The sequence below is a fragment of the Mastigoproctus giganteus genome, chromosome 11 (assembly GCF_048544385.1).
Source record: "Mastigoproctus giganteus isolate SK-2022 chromosome 11, ASM4854438v1, whole genome shotgun sequence".
Lineage (NCBI taxonomy): Eukaryota > Metazoa > Arthropoda > Arachnida > Uropygi > Thelyphonidae > Mastigoproctus > Mastigoproctus giganteus.
Window position 1 is genome coordinate 103641606 of NC_143585.1, and position 20635 is coordinate 103662240.

General features: G+C 39.7%; 1 protein-coding gene across 1 annotated transcript in view; it reads right to left on the bottom strand.

Annotated features, from left to right (window-relative positions):
• LOC150078317 (protein SERAC1-like) overlaps positions 1-19365 on the bottom strand; it is a 295680-nt gene extending 276315 nt beyond the window's left edge. Inside the window, exon 1 of the mRNA XM_090384527.1 lies at positions 18946-19365. Coding sequence (XP_090240653.1) covers positions 18946-19046 — 101 coding nt within the window. The 5' untranslated portion in view covers positions 19047-19365. The remainder of the gene's footprint in view (positions 1-18945) is intronic.
• Positions 19366-20635: the final 1270 nt, after the last annotated feature.

The window sequence follows — 20635 nt, forward strand, 5'->3', positions numbered from 1 at the left end:
ACTTGGAAATAGTCATGAACAACTTGGAAATAGTCATGAACAACTTTTCCACAGGTTTCTTCAAAATGCACTACTTTTAAGCAAATATAATATCACTGAAAGGCTTTTATTTTTTTGAAATACAATACATGATCAAAGGTCACACAAGGTAGCTGCAAAAAGGACTTCTTGCCACTACTGCAGTACACAGTAGGAGAACAAGCCAACTTTAGCCTATAGCCAGCCTCAGCTCTCCTGGGTATAGTTTCTACTTCTGGTATGTGTCAGCTGGAATTCAACTCAATTCCTTCTGCAAAGAAGCTGTTGAACCAGTTTGGAAGAAGAATCTTTTTGGCTGCAGCCCAACCAGTTTGTCATACAAGTGTACAATGGGACAGAAGTCTGGGGTCTTGAGACAGCTGGCACAAATTTTTGACATCACTGTCCGCAAACTAATTATGATATGTCAGTATCAGAATGACATGGATTGTTGTAATTACAGAGTGTAATACTGCAACAATGTAGGTAGTGAATAATTATCCAAACATCCTAGTAGGTCATGAATTTTATAGTTTCAGGCACTACCACCAATGTACCAAGTCCAAAACCTGAAATAGTTTCATAACATCAACCCATCTCCACCAAACTTCATGGTAATGATAGATGCTTTCTGCCACAGTTCTAGAACTGTGGTAGAAAGTCACAAACAACACTACCATTCCAAATGCTGTTCCACATTAGTGACCATAATATTGGGCTTGTTATTTTTTTGTTATTTGGTTTTTAGGAGCATTAGCAATTAAGGCCATATTGCTCCGGGAATATGCAGTGGTCATTCCCTGACCTTTCCACATCCTCTGTATTTGGTAGTCACGGGCTCGAAACCCAGTCTAATCAAGAAGCATGTGCTACGCACTGCTGCTCCCGCCCACCTGGCTACTGAGGCACCATATTGGGCTTTTGCTGATGCTCCTAAAATCATATTACAACAACCTTTCTGAACTTGCCACCAATGTCCAGCAACGCACGCCACATGATTACAGGATATTTGGAAGGGTGATCCGTCAATCTCGTTAGGTATCCCTGAAAAATAATATCAATCAGTTGAGGTTGTTGTTATGTTGTTATTTGGTTTTTTAGGAGCATTAGCAACTAAGGCCATATTGCTTTGTTCCTCTGAATTGGCTTTGGAAGCCAATTCAGATGAACATTGCCCATTGAAGTGTGTATAGAAAAGGCAAGGAGCAAAAACAGAATATCTATGAGATAGAGAGTGGAGAGACTCTGTTAGAGATGAGTCATTAATTAACCTAACTGCTCTCTTTTGAATGGAATCTACAAGCGTGAGAGAGGTTTTAGGGGCACTGCCCCAAATGTGGGAACAATATTCCATGGTAGGGCAGATTTGCAATTTGTACAGCATGAACAGCTGTTTGGAAGAAAAGTAACGGTGAAAGTGAAAGAGAAAACCTAGTTTTTAAGATGCACAGAAAGCAATATTTGTAATGTGCTTGTGCCAAGAGTAATTGAGTGTCACCAAAGATAAGCATAGCAGCAGAATTCTTTTTGCAAGATATCAGATATAACTGAGTTTTAGAAGGATTGTAATCAACTAAGTTATCTTTACCACACTGCAGAATTACCTGAAGATCAGAATTTAAGGAATTGCTAGTGGATATTCGAGAAGCTGAAGCAGTTTGTGTAGGGCAAGGTTTCTCAAACTGGAAGGTGGAATGTAATGTGCCAGCATCAGCAAAACTATGGTTAGAATTTCTGGTCAATGAAAGAAAGTTATTCAGGGAGGGGAATGTCACAAGTTTGTCAAACTCTAATAGGGAGCTAAATGACCTTGTAATAATCGAGAGGAGAGTGGAGAAGAAATTGTTGAAGTTACACATAAAGGCACCTGGGGTGGATGGAATCTATCCTGTTATATTAAAGGAGGCAGCAAAGGAAGTAAGCAAACCCTTAGTCATACTTATGAGCACATCCTTGGATTCGAGGGAGATCCTCACAGACTGGAAAATTGCAAATATATCCCAAATTCACAAAGGGTGACACGAGTAATTACAGACCTATTAGTTTAACTTCTGTTCCAGGGAAAATAATAGAGTCACAGGTTAAAGAAGCAATGCGGAATCATCTAGACAAGACTGCAGTTATACCCTAGGGGCTCACATCTGGTGAGTATGGGCTTGGCACACCCAGGGTCCCGAGCTGAATATCATCATTCTTCTATTTCTTGGTGATTTCCTTCTACTTTAGTATAGTATAGTGTACGTAGTATAGTATATAATATAATATTGTCAATTAATCAGCAAAATCTATTAATTTTGTTAAACTTCGTTGTCAATTAAATTGTACTTTTAACTAAATACATATAACGACTTAGATTACAAACGTAACATAATTAATTAATACATAACTTGATACGGAAGTTATATAAACGGAACTCATAGATAATATCTGATACTGAAAAATATATAGAGCATTATAACTGTGTTGGGATACAAGTTTAGGGTTATAATTTTATACTGAAATTGAAATTTTATTGAAATTAAATCGAAATCATGACTCAGACCAGAGCAGCAAAGCAAAAGGCTCAAGCTAATGGGAGTGCTGTGGTTCGGATGAGAACTGAGGGGGGCAGTTGCCCTCTGAATCACAGCCTTTTAAAATGCACTGCTTGCATGATGTTTGTGGAGCAATCGGGTACAGGACATGATATTGCCATGAGGGATGTCTTTGTGTGTGCACGATGCAAGAAGTGTAACGAAATCAGGCGACAACTCAGCATTGTTAAGGGCCTATATGAGAGCTTGAAGAACAGGGTGGATGCCCTTTAAGGATCTAAAGTGAGGGGCCCATCAAGCTCTCAGCTGCCCACATCAATGCCAGAGCTTGCACTTGGTCATCAAGCAACACAAAGGCAACCCCCCAAGGAAAAATGCACTGGTCCCAAAGGAACTAGTAGTTGTTGGTGACTCTATTGTCAGGGGAAACGGGGAACATGCTTTATAAAAAGGATAGGTGGAACAGGACCAGGGTATGTCTGCCAGGGGCAAAGGTTGATGACGTTGTAGAGCGGATATCATCTTTTAAGGGCACAAAAGATGATATAATTGTACATGTTGGCAATAATAATATTAAGAGTAGGAGAACGGCAGATTTACTTAACAAGTACAGGTCACTGTTGAAAAAAAGCCGTGAATTAGGGTTGAATTTGAAAGTATCTGTAATTCTGCCCAGACACGATAGGAGGGAGTATATGATGAGAGCCTTGTCGATCAATTCAGCCCTGGAAAAATTGTGCAAGGCTCAAGGGGAAGAATTTGAAGGGACTACTTCTACAGGGATGGGTACACTTAAATAAAGGGTTGCATGATGTTTGTGGAGCAATCAGGTACAGGACATGATATTGCCATGAGGGATGTCTTTGTGTGTGTACATGATGCAAGAAGTGTAACGAAATCAGGCGAACAACTCAGCATTGTTGTGGGCCTATATGAGAGCTTGAAGGACAGGGTGGATGCCCTTTAAGGATCTAAAGTGAGGGGCCCATCAAGCTCTCAGCTGCCCACACCAATGCCAGAGCTTGCACTTGGTCATCACGCAACACAAAGGCAACCTCCCAAGGAAAAATGCACTGGTCCCAAAGGAACTAGTAGTTGTTGGTGACTCTATTGTCAGGGGAAACGGGGAACATGCTTTCTAAAAAGGATAGGTGGAACAGGACCAGGGTATGTCTGCCAGGGGCAAAGGTTGATGACGTTGTAGAGCGCATATCATCTTTTAAGGGCACAAAAGATGATATAATTGTACATGTTGGCACTAATGATATTAAGAGTAGGAGAACCGCAGATTTACTTAACAAGTACAGGTCACTGTTGAAAAAAAGCTGTGAATTAGGGTTGAATTAGAAAGTATCTGCAATTCTGTCCAGACACGATAGGAGGGAGTATATGATGAGAGCCTTGTCGATCAATTCAGCCCTGGAAAAATTGTGCAAGGCTCAAGGGGTAGAATTTGAAGGGACTGCTTCTACAGGGATGGGATACACTTAAATAGAAAGGGTGCAAGAATATTTGCTGATGCTATCGAGGCAGTGTTAGGTGGGTCAGAAAACTGCTAGCTTGGGGGAACTGACTGTTTGTTATTTGGAGCATTAGCAACTAAGGCAATATTGCTCCGGGAACATATGGTGGTCATTCCCTGACCTTTCCGCACCCGCCGTATTTGGTGGGAACAGGCTCGAACCCCGGCCTAATCAAGAAGCGTGTGCTACGCACTGCTGCTCGTTCCCAACTGGCTACGGAGGCGCCGCTTGGGGGAATACAAGGACTAATAGATTAACAGTAGCCACTGGCAGAAGTGAAAGTAATTCTTGCACTGCTTCTATTGGAATGAGCAGAAGCCTGGAAAACAAGATGAAGAATATTTCAGAGATTGCTGGGAGTCACTGCGGTACAAGTAAACACATGGGTTCTATTATGGTAGCTAAGAATAGGAAAAGGTGCATGTATACTTGCATGTACACCAATGCTAGGAGTTTGGTAAATAAATTTGAGGTATTGCTCAAAGAATCAAAGGTGGATAATGTTGGGATATCAGAGACGTGGTGTCACACAGATATAAGGAATGCGGAACTGGAATTTGGGGAGCACAACGTCTACAGAAAGGATAGACAGGATAGGAAGGGTTATGCTATTAGTTAAGAAACACATAAAATCCAAGGAAGTGAAGCCAATTGACATCACTGGACAGTGCAGTGTCGAGTCAGTTTGGTGTGACATAAGCATTGGGAGATCAAAATTGACAGTAGGAGTGTGCTATAGGCCTAATGACTCTGATGAGTATAATAAGAAACGGTACAGAGAAAGAGAGTGGGCCAGTAAATCAGAGAGTCTTATAATGGGGGATTTTAATTTCTCAGATATTGACTGGAATTTGTGGTTTGGTCACTATCACACTAGCAAGGCTTTTGTGGATTTATTGGATGATTGTTTTCTACATCAGAATGTTCGGGAGGCAACTAGAGGGAATAATACTCTTGATTTGATTATCAGTAGTTATTCTTCATGCATTAAGAATCTGCAGATAGAGGAACCACAAGGTGACAGTGATCAAAGTGTGCTGCAGTGGGATTTACTCAAAGAGGTAACTACCATCAAGGGTAAAGGGAAGGGTTATTGCTTTCGTAAAAGACGACTACGGTGGTCTGAGACAGTATTTAAATTGTATACAGTGGGATCAACTGATGGCAGATTACGAGAAATCCTTGGCAAGGGATGCAAAGAAAAACAGCAAAGAGTTCTTTACTTATGTAAACTCTAGAAGGAAGGGGATGAATCAGATTGGTCCACTTGATATCGATGGTTCAACTGTTGATAATCCTGCTCAGGTAGCTAACAAACTAAATGAATATTTTGCATCGACATTCACACATGAGGAGTTATTCAGTGAGGGGAATGCCAAAGGTGTATTCAACTCTGGCAGTAAGCTAGATAATCTTGTAATAACTGAGAGTAAAGTAGAGGAGAAATTGGTGAAGATAAACACAAGAAAGACACCTTGGGTGGATGGAATCTATCCAATTATATTAAAGGAGGCAGAAAAGGAAGAAAGCAAACCCTTAGCCATAATTATGAGAGCATCCTTGGACTCAGGGGAGGAACCCATAGACTGGAGATGTGCAAATGTGATCCCAATTCACAAAGGAGGATCAAAGGTTAAAGAAGCACTGCAGGATCATTTAGACAAGAATTCAGTTATAGCTCAGATGCAGCATGGTTTTGTTAAGGGCAGGTCTTGCCTGACAAATTTGATTGGATACTATGATGTAGTCACAAAAGAACTGGATGCAGGGAATAACTTTGATATTATATATTTGGATCTTAGAAAGGCTTTTGATACTGTTGCACATGGAAGACTGCTGCACAAATTGGAGCAGTGTGGCATTTGAGGCAAATTGCTGCTATGGATAAGGGGATGGTTGAGTGGCAGAAGACAGAGAGTGGTAATCAATGGACACTGCTCAATGTGGACTAATGTTATTAGTGGAGTTCCTCAGGGTTCAGTGTTGGGTCCGTTGTTGTTTTTGGTGTTTATGAATGATATTGATGATGGTATATCAAGTTTAATGTCCAAGTTTGCAGATGATACAAAGGTTGGCAGGGTTGTTAAGGACACTACTGACGCTATGCTGCTGCAACAGGATCTGGAAAGGTTGAACAGATGGGCTGAGAGGTGGCAAATGAAGTTTAACATTGACAAATGTAAAGTACTACACATGGGAAACAGCAACCCCAGAGCAACGTATCAACTCTGCGGTACTACACTGACAGTACTGGAGAATGAAAAGGACCTGGGGGTTATTGTGCAGGCAGATATGAAGTTCTCTGAGCAGTGCAGACAAGCTGCAAGAGTAGCTCATGGTGTCTTGTCAATGATATACAGGAATTTTTCTAGCAGGGATAAGGAGGTGATTATTCCCTTGTATCAGGCAATGGTCAGGCCACACATAGAGTACTGTATACAGGCCTGGAGACCTCATTTCAAGAAGGATGTAGAGCTGCTGGAACGGGTATAGAGAAGGGCAACAAGATTAGTGAATGGAACAAAGGGTTGCTCTTACGAAGAAAGGCTTAAGTTGTGCAAATTACAGAGTCTGGAGACTAGGCACCGGCAAGGTGATCTGATAGAGGTGTATAAGGCTTTGAATGGTTTGAGCATGCTCAATGCCAATGGGATTCTTCCTCTTGCTCAGAATAATCACCTCAGAGGGCATAAATTTCAATTGAGGAAGGACGGATGTCGGATAGATGTGCGGAAATTTCCCTTTGGCCAGCGGGTTGTTGGTTGGTGGAACCAACTTCCACCATTTGTTGTTGAAGTTGATGGCCTAAACAAATTTATGGCTCAACTGGACAGGTATTTCGAACGAACGGAGGGGTGAAATGGGAGTGGTGTGTTTTTTTTTTTTTTTTGGCTGATGCTGAATAAGCTTGCTTTCTTGCATCATATGCCTCTGCTAATGCTAATGCTAAAGGCTGACACAAGTAATTATAGACCTGTGAGTTTAACTTCTGTTCCAGGAAAATTAATGGAGGCACTGGTTAAAGAAGCACTGCAAGATCATCTAGACACGACTTCAGTTATAGCTCGGACACAGAATGGTTTTCTTAAGGGGAAGTCTTGCCTGACCAATTTGATTGGATACTATTATGCAGTCACAAAAGAACTGGATGCAGGGAATAACTTTGAAATTATATACTTGGATCTTAGAAAGGCTTTTGATACACATGGAAGACTGCTGCACAAATTGGAGCAGTGTGGCATTGGGGGCAAATTGCTGCTATGGATAAAGGGATGGTTGAGGGGGAGAAGACAGAGTGGTAATCAATGGACACTGCTCATCGTGGACTAATGTTGTTAGTGGAGTCCCTCAGGGTTCAGTGTTGGGTCCATTATTGTTTTCTGTATTTATAAATGATATTGATGATGTTATATCTAGCTTAATGTCCAAGTTTGCAGACGATACAAAGGTTGGCAGGGTTGTTAAGGACACTACTGATGCTACGCTGCTGCAACAGGATCTGGAAAGGTTGAGCAGATGGGCTGAGAGGTGGCAAATGAAGTTTAACATTGATAAATGTAAAGTACTACTTATGGGAAACAGCAACCCCAGAGCAATGTCTCAACTCTGTGGTACTACACTGACAGTGGTAGAGAATGAAAAGGACCTGGAGGTAATTGTGCAGGCAGATATGAAGTTCTCTGAGCAGTGCATAAGGGCTGCAAGAGTAGCTCATGGTGTCTTATCAATGATATACAGGAATTTTTCTAGCAGAGATAAGGTGGTGATTATTCCCTTGTATAAGGCAATGGTCAGGCAAAGTACCACACCTTGAGTACTGTATTTAGGTCTGGAGGCCTCATTTTCAGAAGGATGTAGAGCTGTTGAAACAACTACAGAGAAGGGCAACAAGATTAGTGAATGGAACAAAGGGTTGCCCTTACGAAGAAGGGCTTAAGTTTTGCAAATTGCAGTGTCTAGAGACTAGGCACCGGCGAGGTGATCTGATAGAGGTGTATAAAGCCTTGAATGGTTTGAGCATGCTCAATGCTGATGGGATTCTGCCTCTTGCTCAGAATAATCAACAGAGAGGACAGAAATTCAAATTGAGGAAAGACAGATGTAGGATAGATGTGCGGAAATTTGCCTTTAGCCAGCAGGTAGTTGGTTGGTGGAACAGACTTCCATCCCTTGTTGTTGAAGTTGATAGCCTAAATAAATTTAAGGCTCAACTGGTCAGGTATTTTGAACGAACGGAGGGGTGAAGTGGAAGGTTTTTTTTTTTTTTATTTTTATTTTGGCTGATGCTGCATAAGCTTGCTTTCTTGCATCATATGCCTCTATTAATGCTAATGCTACTTCTCTCTCTCTCTCTCTCTCTCGCTCTGGGTTCTAGGGTAAATCAATTTCATAAGCCTCAGGCTTCCTTGCACCATATGCCTAATAATAATAATTCAAACAGAGCATGTATTTATTAAGGGGAAACCTTGCCTGACCAATCTGACTGGATAGTACGATGTGGTCACAAAGGAACTGGATGCAAAAAATTTAATACTGTTGCACATAAAAGATTGCTACGTAAATTGGAGCAGTATGGCATTAAGGGAAAGCTGCTGTTACAGATAAAAGGATGGTTGAGTGGGAGAAGACAGAGGAGTGCTAATCAATGGACACCGCTCTTGTGGACTAACATTATTATCGGAGTTACCCAGGGTACAGTGTTGGGATCTTTGTTGTTTTCTATATCTATAAAATGATATTGATGAAGTTATATCAGACTTAATGTTCAAGTATGCAGATGATACAAAGGTTGGCATGGTTGTTAATGACAGTAATAGCAGTGTGCTACTGCAAAAGGTTCTAGAAAAGTTGGGCAGATGAGCTGAGAAGTGGCAAATGAAGTTTAACATTTACAAATGCAAAACCTTCTACCCATACTGCATATCGGTAGAAGTAACCCCAGAGAAACGTACCAGTTGTGTGGTACTACACTTAGGGTGGTAGAAAATGAAAAAGACCTTATTCCCTTGTATAAGGCAATGGTCAGGCCACATCTTGAGTACTGTATATAGGTCTGGAGGCCTCATTTTTAGAAGGATGTAGAGCTGTTGGAACAACTACAGAGAAGGGCAACAAGATTAGTCAATGGAACAAAGGGTTGCCCTTACGAAGAAGAGCTTAAGTTTTGCAAATTACAGTGTCTGGAGACTAGGCACTGGTGAGATATACAGAAATTTTGGTAGTAGGGAAAAGGAGATGATTATCCCTTTGTATAAAGCGATCGTCACGCCAACACCTTGAGTACTCCATACAGGTCCGGAGACCTCATTTTAGTCTGGATGTAGAGATGCTTGAGCAAGTAGAGTAACAGATTGGTGAGGGGAATGAAGGGATCCTCTTACCAAGGAAGGCTTAAGTTCTGCAAATTGCAGCAGCTGGAGACTAGGCACCTGCGTGGTGATCTGATTGAGATGTATAAGGCCTTGAATGGGTTGAGCATATTCAATTCTGATGGAATTCTTCCACTTACTCAGATTACAAACCTGAGGGGGCATAAATTCAAATTGAGGAAAGGCAATTTGCCTTTAACCAGCAGGTAGTTGATGCTGGAACAAACCTCCATCTGTCGTTTTGGAAGTTGATAGCTTAAATAAATTCAAGGAGGAACTGGATTGTTTGTTATTTGGTTTTTAGGAGCATTAGCAACTAAGGCCATATTGCTCTGGGAATATGCGGTGGTCATTCCCTCACCTTTCCGCATCCTCCATATTTGGTGGTGACAGGCTCAAACCCCGGTCTAATCAAGAAGCATGTGTTATGCACTGCTGCTCCTTCCCACCTGGCTACGGAGGCGCCCGAGGAACTGGACAAACGTTTAGAGGGAATGGATGTGTGATATTGTATTTTTTTTTGGCTGATGCTACATATGCTTGCTTTTTTCATCACATGCATCTACTACTCATCCCACACATTTACTTTCTGTCTAATAGTTCACCTTAGTCATATTTCAATAATCTTTTAGTTTTACTATATTGTATGGTCAATCTTAACATTAGTTTTAAATTTTTTTTTTTTTTATTTGCATCCATGTCCATCATGTTAAAACAAAAGAGGGGTGTCTGAAAAAAACTTAAGCTCATTAATAAATATAAAAAAGATGCTAAAGTTTCAACATGAATGAGTCTCTAACAGCATGGAACAACGAGATTGCACTCTTGCTGACAAGGTGTTTGAAACTTGAAACAGTGCCATTTGCAGGCAAAGTAAGCAAAAAAGCAAACCACCTTGTTTTCCTTGCCAAAAAAACATATGTTTCTGTCATATTTATAAGTTTTCCCTTGCATTTTTCAGACTAATCAGGATTTAGCTTATCCAGAAACATTTCTTTCCACACCACAGAGGAAAATCAGGAGTTTACTGCACTATCAAGTATACTGTTCATTCTTTTCTGCTAATTGGAAACAAACTTATCTTTGGAAACAAGAAGTCACAAGGAGCAAACTCTGCACAGTACGTGAAACCTTAAGTATCTGATTCTTAGGCAGCAACTTATAAACAGATAGTAAGATATGAATTGCCTTTGAACCTTGAAAAATCACCCAAACATTTCTGCATTTGATAAAGCATCTTCTTAATTCGCATTAGCATTAATAGAGGCATATGATGCAAGAAAGCAAGCTTATGCAGCATCAGCCAAAAAAAAAAAAAAACACTCCCATTTCACCCCTCTGTTCTTTCCAAATACCTGTCCAAGCTCAGCCTTAAATTTATTTAGGCTATAAACTTCCGTGGCTAAAGGCAAACTTCCACACATCTATCCTACATCAGTCTTTCCTCAATTTGAATTTATGCCCTGTCAGGTGATTATTCTGAGCAAGAGGAAAAATCCCATCAACATTGAGTAAGCTCAAACCATTCAAGGCTTTATACACCTCAATCAGATCACCTCGCAGGTGTCTAGTCTCCAGACACTGTAATTTGCAAAACTTAAGCCTTTCTTCATAAAAGCAACCCTTTGTTCCATTGACTAATCTTGTTGCCCTTCTCTATACTCGTTCCAGCAGCTCTACATCCTTCTAAAAATGAAGCCTCGAGACCTGTATACAGTACTCAAGGTGTGGCCTGACCATTGCCTTATACAAGGGGATAATCACCTCCTTATCCCTGCTAGAAAAATTCCTGTATATATCATTGCTACGAGCTACTCTTGCAGACCGTCTGCACTGCTCAGAAAACATCATATCTACCTGCACAATTATCGCAAGGTGCTTTTCATTCTCTACCACTGTCAGTGTAGTACCACAGAGTTGATACGTTATTCTGGAGTTACTGCTTCCCATATGTTTGTTGTTGTTTGGTTTATAGGAGCATTAGCAACTAAGGCCATATTGCTCCATGCTTCCCATATGTAGTACTTTCCATTTGTCAATGCTAAACTTCATTTTCCACTTCTCAGCCCCCTCTGCTCAACTTTTCTAGATCACAGAAAATGGTGCAGCAGCGTACTGACATTAGTGTCCTTAACAACCCTGCCAACCTTCGTATTGTCTGCAAAATCGGACATTAAACCTGATATACCATCATCAATATCATTTATAAATACAGAAAACAATGGACCCAACACTGAATCCTGAGGGACTCTACTAATGTTATTAGTAGAGTCCCTCAGGGTCCTATTGACAGAATGCGCTGACTCTTTAAAAATTATAGCTGTGAGTTATAGGCTCCAAAAAAGTGTTAAGTGTTTGCCTTTTTATTTACTTAATTGTTATTTTATATTGTACTTAATATGTAGTCTTATAGTTATAGTTACGCTGATTATTTTTATTATCATTTAGATAAAGAGTTTTTGTGGATTACTGTACTACTTAATATATGTAAAACCGTTATTTCGTTCGAAACTTGCAGCCATTGTTTTTGTATATAGTGGGAGGGAATTCAAATTTTTAATTGAGGTAACTAAGTAGCCCTAACATATAATTACATAGAGTAATACGCTTCACTGTTTCTATTAGATAGCGTAGTATTGACATTTAATTAATTTAATTTATTGATCATATTAATTTAAAATAGCATGCCCCAAACTAGAGCAGCAAAGCAACGGGCACAAAGTGGCAGGAGTGCTGTAACTCGTGGGAGAACTGAGGGGGGCATTTCTCCAATGCATCACAGCCTAAAAAAATGTGCAACTTGTGAAATGTTTGCCGAACTCTCTGGAATGGAATATGATATTGCCATGGGGGATGTCTTTGTGTGTGTGTGCGCAATGTAAGGAGTCTAAGAAAATCGGGCGACAACTCAGTGTTGTTATGGGCCTATATGAGAGCGTGAAGGACAGGGTGGATGCCCTCGAAGGATATAAACTGAGGGCCCATCAAGCTCTCAGCTGCCCACATCAACGCCAGAGCTTGCACTTGGTCATCATGAAACACAGAGGCAACACCCAAGGCAGAATGCGCTGGTCCCACAGGAACTAGTAGTTGTTAGTAACTCTATTGTCAGGGAAACAGGGAACATGCTTTGTAAAAAGGATAGGTGGAACAGGACCAGCGTATGTCTGCCAGGGGCAAAGGTTGATGACGTTGCAGAGCGGATATCATCTTTTAAGGGCACAAAAGGTATTATAGTTGTAAACTAATGATATTAAGAGTAGGAGATCGGCAGAATTACTTAACAAGTACAGGTCATTGTTGAACAAAAGCCGAGAATTAGGGTTGAATTTGAAAGTGTCTGCAATTCTGCCCAGACACGATAGGAGGGCGTATATGATGAGAGCCTTTTTGAGCAATTTGGCCCTGGAAAGATTGTGCAAGGCTTAAGGGATAGAATTTTTTTCAGCCTGGTCTGTACTTTTTAACAGGAGAGACTGCTTCTACAGGAATGGGATACACTTAAATAGAAAGGGTGCAAGAATATTTGATGCTATTGAGGCAGTGTTATGTGGGTCAGAAAACTGATAGCTTGGGTGGATACAAGGCCTAATAGTTTAACAGTAGCCACAAGCAGAGGTGAAGGTGATTCTTCCACAACTTCTATTAGAATAAGTAGCAACCTGGAGCATGGGGTGTTGGGGGTTTCAGGGACGGATGGCAGTCATCCTGAAATAGGTGGGTATATGGGATGTGTTAGGGTAACTAGGAATAGGAGTATGTATGCTTGCATGTATACCAATGCTAGAAGTATAGAAAATAAATTTGATGAATTTGAAGTGTTGGTCAAGACATCAAAGGCGGATATTGTTGGGATACCAGAGACGTGGTGTCACACAGATATAAGGAATGCTGAACTGGAATTTGGGGAGTACAATGTGTACAGAAAGGACAGACAGGATAGAAAGGGAGGAGGTGTTATGCTGTTAATTAAGAAAAACATAAAATCAAAAGAAGTGCATCCAGTTGATATAGATGAACAGTGCACTGTTGAGTCAGTTTGGTGTGACTTAAGCACTGTGAAAGCAAAAATAAGAGTAGGAGTGTGTTATAGGCCTAATAACTCGAATGAGTACAGTGAACAATTGTACAGAGAAATAGAGTGGGCTAGTAAATCGGAATGTCTTATAATGGGGGATTTTAACTTCCCAGATATTGACTGGAACTTGTGGGTTGGTCACTCACACACTAGTCAGACTTTTGTGGATTTATTGGACGATTGTTTTCTGCAGCAGCATGTTCGAGAGGCAACCAGAGAAAGTAATACTCTTGATCTGGTTATCAGCAGTGATCATTCTTGTATTAAGAATTTGCAGATAAAGGAACCACTACATGGCAGTGATCACAGTGTACTGATGTGGGATTTACTTAAAGATTTAATTACCATCAGGGGTAAAGGAAAGGGTTTTTGCTTCCGTAAAGGTGAGTACAGTGGTCTCCGACAGTTTTTAAATTCTGTACAGTGGGATCAACTGACGATGTTACCAACAGTAAATTCTAAGTGGGAAGCATTCAAGGAATTAATCGTGGATTTTACTAAAAGTTTCATACCTATTAAGAAATATTTTTCAAAGTATAGGCCTAAATGGTTATCAAATGAACTAATGAGACTCGTAACCGAGAAGAAAAATGCATGGGATGCATATAAATTATAAAGCGTCTCAGAAGCCTATGGCAGATATAAGCTAGTCTGTAATCAGGTCACAAAGGAGGCTAGGCAGGCGAAGGCAGATTACGAGAAATCGTTGCAAAAGATGCTAAGAAAAACTGCAAGGATTTCTTTACTTATATAAACTCTAAAAGGAAGGGGATGAATCTGATTGGTCCACTTGATATTGATGGATCGACTGTTGATGATCGTGCTCAGATAGCAAATAAACTGAATGAGTATTTTGCATCTACATTCACACATGAGGAATTATTAAGGTTTGAAAATGGCAGAAGGTTATCAAATTGTAGCAGGATACTTAATGATTTTGTAATAACTGAAAGCAAAGTGGAGGAGAAATTGTTGAAGTTAAACATAAGAAAAGCACCTGGGGTGGATGGGATCTATTCAGTTATATTAAAGGAGGCGGCAAAGCAACTAAGCAAACCCTTAGCAATAATTATGAGAGCATCCTTGGACTCAGGGGAGTTTCCCACGGTCTGGATATGTGCAAATGTATCCCCAATTCACAAATGGGGATCGAAGGGTGACACGAGTAATTACAAACCAGTTAGTTTAACTTCTGTTCCGGGTAAAATAATGGAGTCACTGGTTAAAGATACATTTCAGGATCATCTAGACAAGACTGCAGCAATAATTAAGACACAGCATCGGTTTGTTAAGGGAAAGTCTTGTCTGATAAATTTGATAGGACATTATGATGTGGTTACAAAGGAACTGGATGCAAAAAATAATTTTGATCTCTTATACTTGGATTTCAGGAAAGCTTTTGACACTGTTGCGCATGGAAGACTATTGTACAAATTGGAGCAGAATGGTATTAAGGGTAAGTTGCTGCAATGGATAAAAGGATGGTTAAGTGGGAGAAGACACAGGGTGGTAATCAATGGGTGGTAGAAAATGAAAAAGACCTGGGAGTAATTGTGCAGTCAGATATGAAGTTTTCTGAGCAATGCAGACAGGCTGCCAGGGCAGGTCATGGGGTTTTGTCAATGATATATAGGAATTTTGCTAGCAGGGAGGAGGTGGTGATTGTCCCTCTGTATAAGGCAATGGTCAGGCCACACCTTGAGTACTGCGTACAGGTCTGGAGGCCTCATTTTAGGAAGGATGTAGATTTACTTGAGCGTGTACAGAGAAGGGCAACAAGACTGGTGAGGGGAATGAAGGGATCCTCTTACCAAGAGAGGCTTAAGTTCTGAAATTGCAGTGGCTGGAGATTAGGCACCTGCATGGTGATCTGATTGAGGTGTATAAGGCCTTGAATGGGTTGAGCACGCTGAATTCTGATGGGATCCTTCCACTTGTTCAGATTACGAACCTACGGGGGTACAAATTCAAATTAAGAAAAGACAGATGTAGAATACATGTGCGGAAATTTGCCTTTAGCCAGCGGGTGGTTAATTGCTGGAACAAACTTCCATCTGTCGTTGTGGAAGTTGACAGGTTAAATAAATTTAAGGAGGAACTGGACAGGCATTTGGAGGGAATGGTGTGATTTTTTTTTTTTTTTTTTCGGCTGATGCTGCATAAACTCATACACTTGCTTTCTTGCATCACATGCCACTACTACTACTACTCATTTAGCTTGTTAGCCACCTGAGCAGGATCATCAACAGTTGAACCATTAATATCCAGTGGACCAATCTGATTCATTCCTTTCCTTGTAGAGTTCACATAGGTAAAGAACTCTTTGTTATTTTCTTTGCATTCTTTGCCAAGGATTTCTTTGCCTAATCTCCTTTGTGACTTGGTTGCAGACCAGCTTATATCTACCGTAGGCTTCCATGTCACCCATCAATTTATATGTATCCCATGAAATTTTATTCTCTGCCATAAGTCTCATTAGTTCATCTGACATCCATTTAGGCCTAAACCTTGAATAATATTTTTTAGTTGGTATGTAAAATCTAGTAGCTTCCAAGATAAATTCTTTGAATGCTTCCCATTTTGAATTTGTTGTTGGTAACATCAACAGTTGGTCCCACCATATAGAATTTAAATACTGTCTCAGACCATCATAGTCGCCTTTACGAAAGCAAAAACCCTTCCCTTTACCTGTGATGTTAGTCACCTCTTTGAGTAAATATCACTTCAGCACACTGTGATCACTGCCACCTAGTGGTTTCTTTATCTGCAGTTTCTTTATGCATGAAGAATAACTACTGATAATCAGATCAAGAGTATTACTCCCTATGGTTGCCTCCCGAACATGCTGATGTAGAAAACAATCATCAAATAAATCCACAAAAGTCTTGCTAGCGTGTGAATGACCATCCCACAAATTCTAGTCAATAACCGGTAAATTAAAACCCCCATTATAAGACTCTCTGATTTGCTGGTCCACTCTATTTCCCTGTACAGGTTTTTATTATACTCATGAGAGTATAATAAACTCAACACACTCCTACTCTCAATTTTGATTTCCCAGTGCTTACGTCACACCAAACTGACTCAACACTGCACTGTCTAGCGATGTTGACTAGCTGCACTTCCTTGGATTTTGTGTTTCGTAACTAATAGCATAACCCCTCTTCCCTTCCTATCCTGTCTATTGTTTCTGTACACATTGTACTCCCCAAATTCCAGTTCTGCATTCCTCATATCTGTGTGACACCACGTCTCTGATATCCCAACATTATCTGCCTTTGATGTTTTTGCCAACACCTCAAATTCATCAAATGTATTTACCAAACTCCTAGCATTGGTGTATACATAAGCATACATGTACCTGTTCCTATTTTTAGCTACCCTAACACATCCCATGTGTTTACTTGTACCGGATTGACTCCCAGCAGTCTCTGAAATACTCTGCATCTTGCTTTCCAGGCTGCTGCTCATTCCAATAGAAGCAGTGCAAGAATCACTTTCACCTCTGCCAGCAGCTACTGTTAATCTATTAGTCCGAGTATCCCTCCAAGCTAGCAGTTTTCCGACACACCTAACACTGCCTCGATAGCATCAGCAAATATTCTTGAACACTTTCTATTTAAGTGTATCCCATCCCTGTAGAAGCGGTCTCTCCTGGAGTGTCAGGTGAAGAAGCAGCTCACTTCTACAACACTAGATGGAAATTTGTCCCAACAATCATTGGCAGATTCAGGGTAAGGGTATGTGCACCCCCCCACCTGACGTTTTTCGTAGCATATACACCAATTGTTTAAATTACCTTCAGCTACAAAAAAAAAATTATTTTTTCATTGTTAACACAGATTTTATCTATTTAGCATTGTGGCTCAGCTATTTTCAAATGACTACAATTGGCAACACTGATGCTAATGACGCCATTCTAGTTCGAGGTGTCATGCAGTTTGGTCATGCATAATGTTTACTTCAATGTAATTCAAAATTTATTTGAGTGCCTGTGTCCACCAGTTACATTATGTTTGAGTGTTGTGTCTGTTTTGTTCTGTGCATTATTTTGTGCCTTGTTTGTGCACAAACAAGGCACATAATGTTGTCTCTACAGTCATTTTTTTTTTCTGGATCCAACAATCAATTACTCTCTCTGTACAAAAGTAAATTTTCACACATCTATCATGCAACCTCATTTTTTTAAGTTTGTGTCTCCTTATGTGTGTTGTCTTTGAAAGGGCCTTGCTCTTTCAAAGACAACACATAAAGAGACAAACATTTAGTTTACTTAATCTTACTCATTTAAAACCTTAAACATTCCAAGCAGGATGCAGAATTACCTGGTTTTCTAGTGCTGCAACTTGAAGAACTAGTCTTGTAGGAATACACTCTGTGTCCTTGACTAATTTTGATACTCTTCTCTGCACTTGTTTGGAACAGTTCGAAATCCTTCTTAAAACAATGCTTCCAGACTGTATCCAATACTCAAGATGCAGCTTGACCATTGCTTTTCAATTGGATAATCACCACATCTCTGCTGACAAAATTTCTGTATATCATTGACAGAATCCCATGAGCTCTTTTAGCTGCCTGTGTGCACTGCTCAGAGAACTTCATGTTGGAGTGAATAATTATGCCCAGATTTCATTTGTTCTACATTACCTCCAGTATGGTACCACCCAATTGGATTTTTCTGGGATTGCCCATATGACTTATCAATGTTATTTCTCAACCCATCCGCCTAATTTTTCTAGGCCTTATTTCAGAAAGTACACCTCGTTTCCTGATAACATTCTCACTTGCAAACATAGAAAATAAATTTAATATGCCATCAACAACATTGATAAATAAATATCAAAAACAGTAAGGGAGCCAGCAGAGAACCTTGAGAATGCCATTAATAACATTAAATCAAGAGTAGTGCCCATTAATAAACACCCCTTTATCCATAAAAGTAACTTGCTCTTAATACTGCTTCAATCTGCACAGCAGTCTTACATGTTGAACAACAGAATTCAAGTGATAAAAACTTGGGACCTCTTACCCAATAACTGTATCTATGACCAACTCAGTCTCACTTGAAAAGGCTTCAGCAGGTTTGTCTTGTCATTCACAGAATTCAAAATAGGAGGTGGAAGAGTGAGAAACAAACCCACAGAGGCACAAACATAAAGGAAGACAAGAAAGAAATGGGATTAATTTCATCTTCCATTAGGAGATGTGATTTTATGATACTGTAAGAAACTGTTATGTTGGTAAGAGAACAGAGATTTCTGAAAGGCATTTTTTTTGAAAATGAGAATATAATGAGAACTGTGGTAAACCAATGATATGCTAAGAGGCTCTGTTAAATATCAAGAAAACTGAATACAAGAAACAATAGCTCTTTAGTAATTTGGTTTACTTTTAATTAAAATTTAATGATAATTTAAACTAACCCAATAAAGACAGAAAGAATGCCTGCTAAAACTCCTTTCCGGCTAATGCCTTGCCAGGCAACTGGTCTCAGAAACTTTACTTGTTTGGAAAACAATGTCATGATTTATCTGACTTCTACAAGCTCTAAAAGAATAAAGTATGAATAATGTTAATCATACAATTTATTACATTATAAAACTTAAAATATGGTTCTTGATATTTTACTCACTACAAAAGCAAAATAAAGTTGGATGGCAAGAACTTATTGAAAATTATATGCCAATGGAATGAAAATCTAATCTAAATTGTAATGTCACGTGACAAAGTGCGATCCAAAAAAATGTGCATTTTTGTATCCTTTTTAAAGATTTGCGTTTTTTCCTTCATCTCAGCTCTGACATATAGTTATGTCACGTGACATCCGCCTGTGCAGTCGGAGAGAAGAGGAAAGCAGTATGTACCATCCGTTAATTACTTCTCCTCCCCTTATACTCACCGCCATTTTGGAGGGTGCGCCATGGGTAATCTTTACCCTAATTTTCTATCCATTATGGCATTTGGGAGGGCAATAAAGAAATGGGCAGATCAGTATTATTATTATAATAATAATTAGTAAACGTTAACCTTTTTTCTTTTTACTAATTTCTGATCTCCCCATCTCAATGAATCGGTTTGCCCTCTTTTCTTCTTCTTCCCTTGTAACCATTAACGCTTATAAACATTAACCAAAATCAACATCGTCCACCAGTCCCAAGACAGTTATGATGTTTTCAATTCTTGTAAAGCGAAACACTAAGAAACCGCGTGAAACATCAAGAAAAGTAACGTCAAGTGTGATTTGTACTACCACACCACACCACATGGCAGACATGACGATCCGTGCGAAGTTAATTAATTTTCGGGGGTAGCTAAAGTTTTAACTATGCCTTACATAAGGTTTGTTTGGTAATTAAGAAAACTAATAATAAATAAATTAATCAATCAAAAATACCACAGAAAAGAATATAGTGAAGTCTCGCTTTAACAACTGCTATTTATCGAATTTTAAAAACAGAGTGTTTAACTCTCTATTAGTTAGGCTTTACATACCAACTAAAAAATGTTGCGTAAGGTTTAGGCCTAAATGAATGTCAGAAGAACTAATGAAACATATGGCAGAGCAGAAAATGCATGGGATACTTGCAAATTAACACGTGACACAGAAGCCTATGATAGATACAAGTTGATCTGTAACCAAGTTAAAAAAGGAGGTTAGGCAGGCGAAGGCAGATTACCAGAAATCTTTGGCAAGGGATGCAAAGAAAAACAGCAAAGAGTTCTTTCCTTATGTAAACTCTAGAAGGAAGGGGATGAATCAGATTGCTCCACTTGATATCGATGGGTCAACTGTTGATGATCCTGCTCAGGTAGCTAACAAACTAAATTAATATTTTGCATCGACATTCACACATCAAGAGTTATTCAGCGAGGGGAATGCCAGAGGTAATTTAACTCTGGCTGGCAGTAAGCTAGAGAATCTTGTAATAACTGAGAGTAAAGTGGAGGAGAAATTGTTGAAGATAAACACAAGAAAGGCACCAAGGGTGGATGGGATCAATCCAGTTATATTAAAGGAGGCAGCAAAGGAAGTAAGCAAACCTTTAGCCATAATTATGAGAGCTTCCTTGGCAGTAGCGGATTAAGATCGGTTGAGGCCCCGAGTGCTGAAGA